The 16,009-nt window shown below is 38.7% G+C and overlaps 1 protein-coding gene across 8 annotated transcripts in view; it reads left to right on the plus strand.

Annotated features, from left to right (window-relative positions):
* ACACA (acetyl-CoA carboxylase alpha) overlaps positions 1 to 16,009 on the plus strand; it is a 277,010-nt gene that overhangs the window by 93,952 nt on the left and 167,049 nt on the right. For all 8 annotated transcript variants that reach the window (XM_042917229.1, XM_042917232.1, XM_042917230.1 and 5 more), the window contains 5 exons: positions 481 to 579; positions 1,897 to 2,003; positions 5,973 to 6,083; positions 11,592 to 11,801; positions 15,217 to 15,387. In XM_042917229.1, the coding sequence (XP_042773163.1) occupies positions 481 to 579; positions 1,897 to 2,003; positions 5,973 to 6,083; positions 11,592 to 11,801; positions 15,217 to 15,387 (698 nt within the window). The remainder of the gene's footprint in view (positions 1 to 480; positions 580 to 1,896; positions 2,004 to 5,972; positions 6,084 to 11,591; positions 11,802 to 15,216; positions 15,388 to 16,009) is intronic.

Below are 16,009 nucleotides of genomic sequence, written 5' to 3' on the forward strand. Positions count from 1 at the left end.
TCTGACTTTTCTGCTTTCCTTTAGCAGAGAGAAATCTTCTAAAGAGATAAATGTTTACTAATGATAAATTTTCCTTTTGGATTCTCCTAAGACCAAGGAGGGCATATCTCAGACTTGAACCCCAAACTTTATAAGTCCTTTATTTTAAGATTGCTTAAAAAAAAAAAAAAAAAAAGGACTTTGATAACCTTGTCAAATTGGATCATGAACAATGATAAAATCAGAGTTAGATTTGTCAGGAATTTAATTCAGCATACATGCTGAACTCTCACTGTATGCTAAAAGCTTATTACATTAAGTTCTATAAAGAGTACAAAGATGAGTCATAACACAGTAATCCCCATAATCAAGTTCACAATCTCCATGATATATGATGTAGGGGAGACCAGACAAATACAAAAATAATTCTATAAAAGATGAAACCTATGTGATGGAAATGAGGCCAAAACGTTACAATCAGGGTTCTTTTCTTATTTTTAGGTCCTCCAAGCCAGGCCATGTGGGCTTTGGGGGATAAGATTGCATCTTCCATAGTGGCTCAAACTGCTGGTATCCCAACTCTTCCCTGGAGTGGGAGTGGTAAGAAAGTATTTCTTGTTTGTGTTTTGAAGTGCGGAAAAATTCAGTAGGATATTTGGGACTGTGGCTTGGGTCTTAAGGTTATTTAAAATGTTATTTGGATTCTTCAGGATAAGAAATAGAATCCAGGTTGATTTATGGTATTTTATATCTCCTAGGCTAATTTATACACCTGTGATTTTATCATGTCTTAGGAATATAAATTTTGTACCAGTTACACATGTGCTAAACTGTGATTTAAATGATCTTGAGATTTAATTTGAATTTGAGGAAACTCTGGGAAAACTCATATGGTTCTGTAGATTTGGATTTACTCTGGGCAGGCTAGAATCTTCATCACAGGTGGACTTAGGCAGAATTAGGTCTTTGAACCTGCCTGGCAGGAGACCTGGTTCACTAAGAAAAACCCACTTACTCAAATGTTTGCCTACTATCATTTTCTTCATGTCAACCTACCATCTATTGATGATTTATTTACTTTGGCTGTTAATTCAAACTCTCATTTGCCCTTGATGCAGAAAATGAGGGCAGTAGTCAACCTTTCTTTTGGGCATACAGAAGAATAAAATTTTTCTTAAAATGATTTATACTAGACAAATCCCTTTAAGAGTGCCATGTGAATCATTATAACTAATAACAATATAAATTTGCTTAGTACTCAACCACAGGGAACAACAAACTAAAATGTCTTTCAAATGGGAACGACCATTGCCTTGAGGCCCAACAGATTTGAACTCTTGTTACTCTGGCTCTCCAGGGGGATTGCAATATCCTCTCTAGACCTGCTGGGTCAAACAGTTTAAAATAAAAGGTTGAATTTGTTCTCGTTTGAATGGAGAGGCTATAGCATACCCCTTGTGGCTGAGTACAGGGACATTCAGGGAGCATGGAATCATGACTCTGCTGAGGCCAATAAAACCGCCATTTCTATTTCCGAGGGCTCATAAAGATTGAATTATTTCCCAGACCTCTGGCCCTGGAGCAGACCTTAACACACAAATTGAAGGTATTTTGCCTGCTGAGTTGCTGTGAGAAGTCTGACATGCTTTTTTTTTTCAGTCTTGTATATTCTTGCATTTTTTATAAGTTTGCTCCCTATTAGCTCTCCTGGCTTCCTCCAGGGTAAGAACCCAAGTTGTCAGGTCTTCTAGAGCTAAATACCGCTAACCCTGAGAATTGAGGGCTTTATGGCATCCTTTTTTTCTCACATATCCTTAATTTTGGATAAATACGAGGTCATTTTAAAGAAGGAATAGCAGAAAATTGACAAAACAGAAGCTTTTAAAGCAGCTTTTAAGTTACCGTTATCTATTACAGGTCTTCGTGTGGACTGGCAGGAAAATGATTTTTCAAAACGTATCTTAAATGTTCCCCAGGAATTATATCAAAAAGGTTATGTGAAGGATGTGGATGATGGGCTGAAGGTAGGTTACTAACTACAGAGTGATGTCTTTCAACTGACTGATTGTAGTCACAAACGTTAATTTGAAGCCTGGTTCATGATATGCACCCATGAGGGCATTGGGATTTTAAGACCAGGAGATATATAGAGTAAGGAAGTGACCTAAATTTAACAAAAATAAATTTGTTGTGAAGTAAACCCTCACCTGGACAGAACATTTCTTAGGTGGCTAAATCAGAGCTTTTAGAAAATACTGATTCTCTACTGTACTACCTGTTATTATGTGTATGTGTGTGTTTGTGGGGTGGGGGGCAACAAACAACACATATTTGCCCTGCTTGAATTCAGAACCAAGAAGCCAGGCAGATAGAGAAATGTCAGCTTTATTATGAATAGAGATGTTGGTGAAATGGCTTATGTGTTTAGCAACAATCAGATTTGTAAACTGAACGTCAGAGTTAAATATGCTTACTCACTGGGTACTGGTGGTGCTGAATAACCAAAGATGTTCCTCTCCAGAGATAGAGCTTTTACCATTCAGCTTCTTGTATCACTGAGAGCTGACAAAGAGCATATGCTCTGCGCAGTGGGCTGATCCCAAAGGGGAAGAGGCTGAGCTGTGCATGTTCAGTTCCTCCTTCCAAACTGACCAATCACATAATTTGTTCTTTTTCCCTTGGGGGAGGGGGGTGGGAGCCAAGAGAGGCTGAGAATGTCTAATTACAGTCCATCCTTTTGGAAACATGAACCCAAACAAAAAGAGATCCTTTCTCCAACATTACCTTTTCTTTCTTTTATAAGTTCTCTTCAGTTTGTTCCCCTTTCACTTTTTAAATAGTTGGAAATGTCAGTTATGCTTCCAAGTAGATGATGAAAGAGGCTGTTTTAGAAAAACACAATACTTGTGTTTGAATTATATGTTATAAATTCAAGAAAAAATGCTGAATGCTCAACTAATTTTCCTCTTTTGTTTGCATTTCACGTTGTGTCTTTTAATCTCCTTAATAAAATTAATATTTCTAATTGAATTGCCAACCTCATACTCTATTTGCTATAATTTGCAAAAGTAGAAGCCCTTTGTAAAGAACTAGCTATTTTGCTTGTCAATTGAAATTCCTTTTTTTCCTTGTCATAATTTTGTTTTATTTATTTTTTAAGTTTATTTATTTATTTTGAGAGAGAGAGAGCATGAGCGGGGCAGAGGAGAGGGAGGGAGGGAGGGAGGGAGAGAGGGAGAGAGAGAGAGAGAGAGAGAATCCCAAGCAGGCTCTGTGCTGACAGCAACACGGGGTTTGAACCCATGAACCTGAGCTGAAATCAAGAGTTGGACACTTAACCAACTGAGCCACATAGGTGCCCCTCCTTGTCTTAATTTTAAACATAAAAATTTCTGGTAGAAAATTTGGAAGGTCAGAAAAGAGATGATGATAAACCCACCATCCAGAGATAGATACATATTCATAACACATTCATATATTTTCTTTTGACCTGTTTTTGATTCATAGTATATGTTATTATCCTATAGTGATCATCTTTATTAATAGATTCCCATATTTATAATTATTATGATAAGTATAAAATTAAGGTCACTCTCTCTATATAGTTTAGTAATCCTTTTTTCTTTTCCTACTTTATATTATATAAGCATTTTCCTCCTGAGATTAAAATTCTTTGTGGGGTGCCTGGGCAGCTCAGTCTGTTGAGTGTCCGACTTCAGCTCAGGTCATGATCAAACGGTTGCTGAGTTTGAGCCCCGCGTCAGGCTCTGTGCTGACAGCTCAGGGCCTGGAGCCTGCTTCGGATTCTGTGTCTCCCTCTCTCTCTGCTCCTTCCCTGCTCACATTCTGTCTCTCTCTTTCAAAAATAAATGAAGATTTGGGGCACCTGCGTGGCTCAGTCGGTTAAGGGTCCAACTTTGGCTCAGGTCATGATCTTGCAGTCGGTGAGTTTGAGCCCCACGTCAGGCTCTGTGCTGACAGCTCAGAGCCTGGAGCCTGCTTCAGATTCTGTGTCTCCCTCTCTCTCTGCCCCTCCCCAACTTGTACTCTGTCTCTCTGTCTCTCTCTCTCAAAAATAAATAAACATTAAAAAAATTTTTTTTTAATAATATTTAAAAAAATTTTTTTAATACTTTGCAAATATTCGAAATAGATGACCTGTGCCTAGAGTTTTCATATTTTCTTAAAAGGCCTGCCTTCTTACTGATATCATGTGGACTACCTTATTTTTTTTTTTTTAAGTCTTTTCCACATTCGTGGCTGTTTCTTTGATCCCTATCACCCCTTTATTTGCCAATACTATTTCATCATGCTGTTTGTTTTTAAAAAAAATTTTTTTTGTTAATGTTTACTTATTTTTGAGAGAGAGAGAGAGAGAGAGATAGTGTGAGTGGAGGAGGGGCAGAGAGAGAGGGAGACACAGAACAAAGCAGGCTCCAGGCTCTAAGCTATCAGCACAGAGCCTAAAGTGGGGCTCAAACCCACAAACCACAAGATCATGACCTGAGCTGAAGTCAGACGCTTAACTGACTAAGACACCCAGGTGCCCCTGTTGATACAATTTTAGATCTTATTATAATGTAAACCATAAATCACTGGAAGGTTTTGACAAAGGAATGACTTAGTTATTTTAAATTTTGGTTAACTTCTACCTACCCCCTTTACTTTTTGCCATAACAATACTGTCTGGACATTTTTCATATCACTATATATAAAAACCACCTCATTCTTTTTAATAATTGCACTGTATTCTCTTTTTTTAAAATTTTTAAATTTTTAATGTTTATTTATATTTGAAAGAGAGAGAGTGGGGGAGGGGCAGAGAGAGAGGGAGACACAGAATCGGAAGCAGGCTCCAGGCTCTATGCTGTCAGCACAGAGCCCGACGTGGGGCTCGAACTCTGAGCCAAAGTCGGACGCTCAACCGACTGAGCCACCCAGGTGCCCCAGTTGCACTGTATTCTAATAGATGGGCATATCTTGATTTAACCAGCTCCCTACTTAATGGATATATAATTAATTTTCAGAAAGTTTAGACTTGCTACCTGATCATTATCAAATGTTGTAAATGTGAAAACCACATTTAGTATGTTTTGAAAATTAATTTTCTAACTAATTTTATTAATATTTGGGCACCTGGGTTGCTCAGTCAGTTAAGTGTCCAACTTAACGCTTGGGTCATGATCTTGCTGTTCATGGGTTTGAGCTCCACATTGGGCTCTGCGGTGGCAGTGTGGAGCCTACTTGGGATTCTCTCTTTCTCCTCTCTCTCTACCCCTCCCCTGCTTGCACGCATTCTTTTTCTCTGTCTGTCTCTCTCAGATAAATAAATAAAACTTAAAAAAAAATATTTCAGTGTCTTGTTATTTTTATATTTTACAAAAAGTTAAGTGAGAAAATAATTTCCGGATATGTGAGAGTTCTGATTTGTTGAATATTTTATGTTGTCAGAAACTGTACTGAGACCATTGACTACCTCTACCTTTTTTAAAAATAAAAATTAGAGGTAAAACATGAAGACCTGCATACTATAAGAAATTCCAATAATATAGAAATAAATACAGTAAGAAGTAGAGGTATATCTATTTATCTTCCTTTTATCACCACTGGTGTATATTCTAGCCTTTTTTTTTTTTTTTTTGCACCCACATATGTGGGTGTATGAAAGTATACATAATTATATATAAACATACAGTTTTATTTTGTTTTTGGCCTACACAGGATTGTCTTACATTGAACCATATGAAATTGCAAATATTCAACCATTTTTTTACCTACAAAAAAGGCCATTTCTTTTGGTTCAGCCTAATGCTACGAATATTGTTTTACTGCTTCCCCCCCCCCCCCCCCCCCCCAATAGTATGTCTTCAGGACCTTTCTATTTTACTACTTTTGGACCTACCAATGGCAGCATTCTTAAAGGGAGAAACTGCCAGTTTTCTCCTTCCCTGTTATTACTACTCTTATTTCCATTTTTCTCTTTCTTCTTGAAGGCAGCAGAGGAAGTTGGATATCCAGTAATGATCAAGGCCTCAGAAGGAGGAGGAGGGAAAGGAATCAGAAAAGTTAACAATGCAGATGACTTCCCGAACCTCTTCAGACAGGTAGAATACAAGTTGTTTTTGTTTGCTTGAATTTACATGTATATCAGAGATACATGATTTAACTCACACTATATCTACAATCTGTTATGTTGTACACCAAAAACTAATGTTGTATGTCACTTATACCTCCATAAAATAAAAGATAATATTCATAATATAATATGGATGTCCAGAAAATGTAATTTTTTATTTTGTCTGTAAGTACTCTAGTCTTTCTCCTAGCTCCTACCTGCTTATTAGCAATGTCCAATTCAGTGTAAGTTTTTATTCAATAAGGTGATTCAAACAGTAGTTATTCTCCATAATATAAAAGTCTTCCTATATGGGAACACCTATATGATCCCTGTGGCTCACAGGACCTCATAGTGATAAGAAAGAGTCACAATGCCTTTCGACATTTTTGTGTTTCTCTTTTGCTGGCATTGTAGATAAATTATGTGGTTAGCTCCTGATTCGGATGCTCTTGCATGGCTGGGCTCAGACTCTCTGGTTGGCTTTACTTCACTTCAGTTCAAAGTGGCTGCAGGTTCCAGAGTTTATGCTATATGTCCCATCTACCTGGCCAGCTCAGCAGCCTGCACCCTCGTCTGTGCTGCATGGCCACTGCACCTTGGCACAGGAACCCTATGGCAGGTCTACATTCTATCATTGGGGATTTTCTAGGAAAGCTGAGCTTCCGATATCTGCCTAACCCTCTGATTTGCAGCCATGTTGGTGTGGCCATACTACAGGTTAGTTGTGGAGGCCAAATAAATGATCTCTTTTCAGAATCTTAGATAATTGGGAGACAGAAGTCTCTTCTTTCCTGCCCGAGGACTACCCTCACATACTTGACTCACTTTCTTTTTCTCCTACCAGAAAAAGATGAGTCAGAAAAAGGAAAATTGGACACCTTCTGGGCTTTCACTTTCCTAGCTTCCCACTGTTCTTATTTTTCCCAGCATTTTTTACTTTCTACTGTCTTTTACTAGTGTCTCTGGCCACCTTCTATTTGCCCTCTTTAAAAAGCAAAAAACATTAAACAGCAAACTGATAAAAGTGATAAATCCATTGTTTTACTGCATTATCCTGTTTTGAATGTCAGATTTTGAGTATTACCCTTCTTTTTCCTTTTTACCCTACATTCCTTTTGTAGTTTACCTGAATTTATAAGAAGATCAATGCCTCACAGGATCTAAAGGAAAGGACTTTCACTCTTAGAGGCAAAAGAAAAAGCATGTTAAGTTTTAAAAGTATAACTCCTTTAGGTATTTTGAAACTGCTTATTACCATGGAATCAAATAGTTCAAGAATCTAGAACACTAAGATTAAGAAGTTTTATGCGAACGTCCTTAAGTTCCAATAATGATTAACCAAATAACAAACAAATCCTCCCATTGAGAACAAACTAGAAAAGCTGGACAAAATTGTTTTACAAATCTATTTCAAGGCATTAGAAACCTTTCAAGTTAGTAAAGAATTATGGGGCTAAGGTATAGGAGAAGGAAACCCAGGGAGGTGGCATTTAAGGCCACTTTTCCCCTGGCGATATCTTTTGGTTTGAGAAGAAGCAGTTGAAAAGCTAATTGCAGTTTTCAACAGTCTTATAAGACTAAAAGGACAAAACTTAGACTTCAGGGTTTTCTAAGGAGGGTGCCCTGGGAAACTTTCCCGTTTTAGGTTGGGATCTTGAAGGAACTATACCTTAGGAGTAAAAATAAACTGGAAATAGACCAACCCACACAGGCATTAAATCTCAGCTTCAAAATACTCAACCTTTGATTCAAGCAAGGAGTTCTAGGATTGCTGGTGTAACTAACCACCAGAAAGAAGCAAATATAATAATATCCAGGATCTCAAATTATTTCTATTTATTTTTCAAATGTGGTATCAAATAGCCATTTAAAGGTAAGCAGGCATATCAAATTACATGACTGAAAATCAAGAAAAATGAAAGTCAGTATAAAAGACCCCATAGAGAGTTTAGATAATGGATCTATCAGACAAGGATGTTACAGTAATTATACTTAATGTTTTCAAGGAAATTAAAGACAAGATTGAGAATTTTGTCAGAAAAGTGGAAACTATAAAGAAGAAACAAATTTTAGAGCTGAAAAGACAATAACTATAATTAAGAAGTCAGTAGAGGAGTTTAATAGCATATTAGATGCAATTGAAGAGAGAATTAGTGACTGGAAGATAGCTCAGAAGAAAATCCAGACTAAAGCATGAAGAGACAAAAGGATGAAAAATACAGAAAAGAGCATGTGAGAGATCATTTGCAAAGATGACCATAATAACTTCTCCTATTTCTGTATACACACCCTGGTATAATATGATTTTTACCTCTCCTCTCATCAAGAAAGAGAGTCTTTTTCCCACTCTCTGAATTTTTGCTGGCCTTGTGACTTATTTTAACCAAGAGAATGTAGCAGAAATGCTGTATAAGTTCTGAAGCCTAAACCTCAACTGGTCTTGTAGTTTCTGCCATTGCCCTCTTGAATTGAGCCTCAGACTGACAAGTGAAGAGCCTGGTCTAAACTTTTGGAGAAAAAGAGGCCACATGAAGTAGAGAGGAGTTGTCCCAGCTGAGACTTCCTAGACCTACATGCTGACAGTCAGCACCACATTTGAGTCATGAATGTGAGACCCTGTTAGGCCATCCAGCCCCAGTTAAATTGTCAGATGACTACAGCTGCATGATTAGTAACTTCTGGCCAGGATCAACAGAAATACCCAACTGAGCCCCAGTCAATTGCTGTAAACAAATCAAATGCTCAGTGTCCTGTTACTAAATTTTTGGTGGTTTGTTAAGCATCAATGGGTAATTGCCACAGAAATTGATACCTAAAGGTGTGATGCTGCCATAACAAAAAGTAAAATATGTCGCATTGGCTTTAAGACTGGCTCATACATGGAGGCTGGGGAAATGGTGGAGATTGTCAATGAAGACTGGAGGAATGGTGGATAGGCAGTGAGGGAATTATTAGTAGGGTCTGGAAAAAAGGGTAGCATATGTTCTGTAATGATGGAACAAATTGTCTGAGGTAACTTGGAAAATAGAGAATGTATTTAATGAACTCATGGACCTAATTAAGGAAATCTCTAGACAGAATGTTGAAAGTATCTCGAATCCTTCTGGTTACTTATGCTAAGGAATAATAAGAGAGATGAGCTAAAGAAGGTGTTTCAAACTTGTTGAGTTTGAAAACAGAACTTTTTTTCATTCCCAGTCTCTCCACCTGGTAAAAAGATCCTCAAAGTAAAAAGTGACCTCAGGGTAAAGGCCAAGTCATGAATAGCTGTGAGATCCTTTAAGGCTTAGAGATATTTAAGACACTACCTGGTGGATTATCCTCTCAGCTAAAAGGAAAGAGTTTCAAAGAATCTTAAAGGTGTTATCCCACAGCAGGCTGATATGCCCAAAGTATAGAGATATCTGTGCAGAAAAGTTATGGATGTATCTTTTGGGGCAAGGAGTAAATCCCCCAGTGTGATTCATAGGAAGCCCACAAATTTTTCAATGGACTTGTACTGATAATTACACCAAAGGGACAGAGGTAGTTCAAACTTCAAAGAGCCTTGTGGGTTTTCAATTTCCTGTAAACAGGAAGCAGAGTGAGAAAGCTATTCAGCTGTAAACATCTAATAAAAAGATTTGTCAGAGAGCAGAGCCAGGAGCCCAGAGAGCATAGCTAAGAACAAAGGAGAGCCATGCACCGTGGATTAGGAAAATCACTGCCAGGGAGCAGAACAAGACCCTGAAAAATTTCCCTGCCCCTAGAGTAAGGGAACCTGACATGTACCCATCTGGACTTCAGAGTTGCTATGGAACAGTGACCACTGTGTACTTCCCATCCTCTCTTCTTTGAACAGGATTATCCTTTATGGTTATCCTTTCCCCATCTCATCATTAAATAGTGGGGGTGTTGGGGCAGATAACTTGTCTTTTTAGTTCCCAGATCGTTGGATCAAGAGAAATTGCACCTGAGGAGCTGCACCCAAGGAGTCTTATTCGCATCTGGACATGATTCATGAGAAAATGGACGTCAAGCCTGATGCCATGATTGGATGACTTTGGGGGTCTTGGGAGGGGGTGAGTCTATTTTGCATGTGGGAGGTCTATGAATTATTGTGGCCAGAGGGTGGACCATAGTAGATTGTTTGCAGACATGGCCGCAATAACTCCTCCCATCCTTGTATGTATCCTTTTGCAATGTGATTGCCTTTCCTCTCATCAAGAGGTGGCATCTCTTTTTCCACCCCTTGAGTCTTAGCTGGCCCTGTGGCTTGCTTAAACCATTAGAATGTGGCAAAAGTGGTGTTGTGTAAGTTCTAGAGCCTAGGGCTTGTGAAGCCTTGGAGCTTCTGCCCTCACCGTCTTGGAACACTGCATTGAAGAAGCCTGATCTAGCACATTGGAGAATGCGAGGCCACATGCTATAAATAAGCTGTTCCAGTCGAGGCTCCCTTGACCTACCTGCCAACAGTCACCACAAGTCACCCGACATTTGAGTGAGACCATTCAGCCCCACTTGAACTACCAGATGATGATATGCACAAATGACCCCAGGCAAGAGCAGAAGAACAACTGCCCAGATGAGGACAGTATCGTGAGCAAATGAAACAGTTGCTGTCCTAAGTAACCCACTGAGTTTTGGGGTGACTTGCTACATAGCAAAACAGCATAAAAGACATATGGGATACAGTGAGATGATCTAATATCATGCACTTGGAATCTCAGAAATGAGAGAGAATGGAACAGAAGCAATATTTGAAGAAATCATGGAGCAGAAACGATATTTGAAGAGATAATGGTTAAGAAGTATCCTGAAGTTACATAAAAGTTACTAAGCACAGATTAAAAAAGTACTATGAGTCCCACAGCACAAATACAGAGAAAACCACATCTAAGATTATCAGAGTAAATCTGCTACCTCAATCCCCTAAAAAAAAGAGAGAGAGAAAAAGAGAAAATATTAAAGCAGCCGGAAAAAGATTGCTTTCAGAGGAGTAATGATTGATAGTGGACATCTCAGTAGAAACAGTGGAAGCCAGAAAACATTGGATTGTCTTTAAAGTGCTGAAAGAAGGTAACCGCCAGTGTAGAATTTTGTATCTAGTGGCATTATGCTTCAAAACTGAAGATCAAAATCCTTCAACTACAACACCCTCTGTGACGTGATGTGAACCAAGAAAGCATCTAGTCTGGAGCCAGTTGTACATTTGGCTGTCTGGAGTTGATGGCAGTATTTTACCCTTTTGTGGGATTTGTGTGTGTGTCTTTTCAGACTATTTTGTTTTTCACTTTTGTAACACATTGGGTGTTCATATGTTTCATAGTCATCTATTAATATTGGTTATATAACTAAGAATTCAACATCTTAATAGGTGAGGGCATGAACTATATTTTATTCTTTTTTTGTATTCCTGCTAATTAACATGGTCCCTGACACTTCTAGGCATCTGCCTGTTGAAATTGAAGTGCTTACCACTTAAGAATTTGTTTTATTTCCTCTTCTAATATAGGTTCAAGCTGAAGTCCCTGGATCTCCTATATTTGTGATGAGACTAGCCAAACAATCCCGTCATCTGGAGGTACAGATTTTAGCAGATCAGTATGGCAATGCTATCTCTCTGTTTGGTCGTGACTGCTCTGTGCAGCGCAGGCATCAGAAGATTATTGAAGAAGCACCAGCTGCTATTGCTACTCCAGCAGTATTCGAACATATGGAACAGGTGTGTATATGAAAAGCTGTAATTTTTGTTTTCTTACACAGAACTACTACTCATTCAGTTCATAGGACTCCTGCTCATTCAATTCATACACCTGAGTATAGTGGAATTTCAAGTGGTTCTAGATAATTGCTAAGATTATATCCTTGTCCTAGAGGAAAAATAATCCTACTCTTCTCCCTCTAAACATTTCCGGCTCTAAATTAGTTAACACTTTTGATAAAAATGAGTGTACTGTTTCGAGTATGGGTAAAAAAGAGAAATGATTGGGGACAGTGAATTTTTTTTTTTTAAGCAACCTCCTGATAAGCAGGTAGTTCCATTTTCTAGTTGATTATCTTTGAGTCTTCAGATGTCTTTTTTCAGATCCATTATCTCTTAAAAGGTCTTCTGAGCATCTTAAAGTTTATATATTCTATATTTTTGTGTAGAAAAGAATTCTCAACAGTCTTGCAAGGTTTCTTGGAAACGGTTGTAGTTTAGGGGTCTGAACATGGTCTTTTCTGGAATAGTGACTGAGTCTTCATCTTATTGGAAATATATTTTCCATCTCTTTTTTCCTGAATTCCAAACAAGCTAAATATATGGTCTTCTGTTTTGGAAGTTTAATTCCTACATGTGTATGCATTAATTAAGAATTTTTCTTTAACTGCTATGATAAGGAGGCCTCCAAAATACAGTGGCCTTTTTTTGTTTTGTTTTTGAGAGAGAAAAAGGTAGGGGGCAGGTAGGGGCAGAGGGAGAGAGAGAATCCTAAGCAGGGGGCTCAGTCACATGACTGTGAGATCATGACCCAAGCCGAAATCAAGAGTCTGATGCTTAACCGACTGAGCCACTCAGGTACACTCAAATACAGTGACTTAAACAAGGTGTAAATTGTCTTTCTCTCTCTACCATCATTGAGAGATGAGTTGGTACCAGGGATCCATTCTTACTGCTGTGTTGTTCACTAGGAAAGGGGTGAGCAAACTCCCTTGGTGAGCAAGCCAAATCCAACCTGCCAACTTTTTTTTAATGCATATTTATTTTGAGAGGAGGCAGGGGTGGGAGGAGAGAGAGAACAAATGGGGGAGGGGCAGAGAGAATCCCAAGCAGGCTCCTCACTGTCAGCATGGAGCCGGACATGGGGCTCGATCCCATGAACTGCAAGATCATGACCTGAGCCAAAATCAGGAGTCAGACACTTAAACAATTGAGCCATCCAGGCGTCCCATAACCTGTTAACTTTTTTTGTAAATAAAAATTTATTGGATCTCAGCCACATTAATTTATTTATGTTATAGCCCACAAAGCTGAAAATAATTATTATTTGGTCCTTTAATGAAAATGTTTGCCAACACTTGCCCTAGGGTGTCATTATCTTCATGATTAAAGCTTCTTCATAAGATTATGTTCATATTGTAGCTTGTGGGAGGGGGAAAGAAAGGACTTAGAGGGCAGGCATGTAAAAATGTGATTCAGAAGTTACCCATATTCTGCTCATATCCCATTGGACAAAATTCAGTTACACAATCACACCTACCTGTAGGGGGTGTCAGGAATTGTGGTCACTAACTGGGTGGCCATATACTCAGCTGAAATTCAGGAGATTCTGTTACTAAATGATACAAAGAAAAATCACTGGAGAGCATTTAATAATCTGCCTCAGTCTGCTCCTCTGGCTACCCGTTATCCTTTCACACCCTTTTTCTCACTCTTAGAACATATTTAGTCTTTCCCCAACAAAATCAGCCCAAAGTCCCATCCAATTACTACATTCAGCCCAGAGTCCAGGATCTCTAAGAAATGTACAGTTCTCGCCATTAAATGTTCATGTGGTTTTTCATGGGCCAATGATCTAAAATTCAAGTTGTGTACCCCTTATTATTCTTCCCTGTAGCATATACACAATATACAGTGGTGGAATATGAGCAGGATAAGTCCCACTTGGAAAAAAGATAAAAAATATACATAATCACTTGTCCATAGCAGTTATCAAATCCTTCTAGACAGGAATTATGATGATTTCCTGCCTTGTATTAGAGTAATACCTCAGTTAGCCCCCTGGCTGCCTCTGGTTCTGCTGTCTGGAAGTAAATCCCTTATCCATCATCCCTGAAATACCTGTCTTTGTTCCCTGCAAAGTTCTTCCTCATTGAGGTTTCTCTGTGATTGGCCTTTGGAGACTATGCCTTCTTTGGCAGAGTTGGTGCAAGAGGAGAGCCACAAATATTACTCTAGTTATCAATCACAGGCTTTTCAAGGCCAGGTTTGTGGTGTGTTCAGAAATACAGTACCTTCAAAATCTAGTTTCTGGACTGTGTGCTTCCAGTCAGCTTTAGGTAAGAGTAACCGCACCCTAAGATTTCTGGAGATAGTAACTTTTCCTCTAATAGTGAATCTTTGATACCGGGTTGCTTCAGGGTGAGAATCTAATCTGGTTTGGGGATATAAAAGTAGTTGATTTTTTTCACATTCTGACTTTTTCTAACTATTTTTCTTAGACTTCATGTGTTGTCAGTGTTCCAAGTTATTGTAGAAGACAGTTTATCAAGTGTTTTGTTATGCCTAACAGTGAGACCACAACCTTTTTAGTCTGCAATATTTGTTTCCTTGCTACCCACTACTCTTTTGCTAAGGTAGCATCCCCATGTTTTAATTTTTCTAAATAGTAGCATTATCTGAATTTTATAATTTCTGTATGGATTAGTATACAGGTTAAGCTGTTTAAAAAAGAGATCCAAAAAATACAATGACTTAGATGAGATAGAAGTTTATTTTTCCTTCCTCTCATAATCTGAGGTAAGCTCTCCAGGGTTAGTAGGACGGTTCTGCTTCCTGAGGCCATCTTGCAATTCAGGTTCTTTCTGTTTTGTTCTGCCATTCTTAGTGTGTTCTCATCTGCATGGTGGAAACTGGTGTGAACTATCATGATTACATTCCAGTCCACAGAAGGGGAAAAGCTAGGAATAGAAGGACAAGTAGTTTCATTTCCAAAACCCGATTCAGTGCTTATGCATATTACTCACTAATGCTGACATTATATATGTCAAAACTGAGTCACTAGCTAAAGAGAGGTTGAAGAGTATAGTCTTTAGCTGGACAGCCATGTTTCTAGGAAGATGACCAGGAATACTACAAACCAGGGCACACTGAATAGTCTGTCACAATGTTTTATTGCCTGTATATACTTATACTGATAGGGTGAGGTTGCCTATGATGCCAGGTGAAAAACAGTTCTCCCCCGACTCTGGGTTGAGTTTGGCACCCATGTCTAGGCACCTTGTGTAATAATCAGAGAGAGTGAAATTTACTCTCATGTGGCTAAAGACCTTTGGTGGCTCTTGTAAACAGTGGATATTTGAGTCAGGGAGAGGCTGTAGGGTCCACCAGCTGGTCAAGGTGAGACACTCATGTTGACTTGTATTTCTTCTTTGAGTGTGCGGTGAAACTTGCCAAAATGGTTGGTTATGTGAGTGCAGGGACTGTCGAATACCTCTACAGCCAGGATGGAAGCTTCTACTTTCTGGAACTGAACCCTCGGCTACAGGTGGAGCACCCTTGTACAGAGATGGTGGCTGATGTCAACCTCCCTGCAGCGCAACTCCAGGTGAGTCACCCTGATCTTGGCTGAGAGAGTTGCCTAGAGAAGTTCTGAATGTCAGAGATGCCTGAGAAACTGGTTTAACTGGTGTCTGATAAAGAGAAGCACCTCCTATCTGAGTCTCATCTAATGTTCATCTCGTGCTATATGGGTTGTGATGTGTGGGTTGGCTTTCCTGATGGGGTACAAATCTAGTAATACTATCATATTTTTTAGCCAGACACATGTGATAGAAACTGTCATAGTTTAGAAAGAAACTTTAAAAATAATATGCTTTATTTGATTATTTTAATTGGAAAAAACCCTTGTAATTGTCCTCTACTCCTTATTACTCATGTTCTATATTAAAGCAATTCCACATCAGAGTGGTGGTTGTAGTTTCTCCTGGCAAGACTATGGCAGCACATTACTTTTATAATATTCAAAGTGCTAGCTGTCAATAATGTTTTCTCCACTCATCCCAGGAAACAAGCGTGGGCGAAGCAGTAATTAATGGCTAATGATGAGGTCTGATATTATTTGTATCTAATATGTTCTTTGCCCACATTGGGAGCTCCTTCTGGGTTTCCATTAAGGACCAAAGATTTATTTACTTCCTCCAGTGGTTTGTGTGAATAATTATGAAGTA

This window comes from Panthera leo, chromosome E1 (assembly GCF_018350215.1).
Source record: "Panthera leo isolate Ple1 chromosome E1, P.leo_Ple1_pat1.1, whole genome shotgun sequence".
Lineage (NCBI taxonomy): Eukaryota > Metazoa > Chordata > Mammalia > Carnivora > Felidae > Panthera > Panthera leo.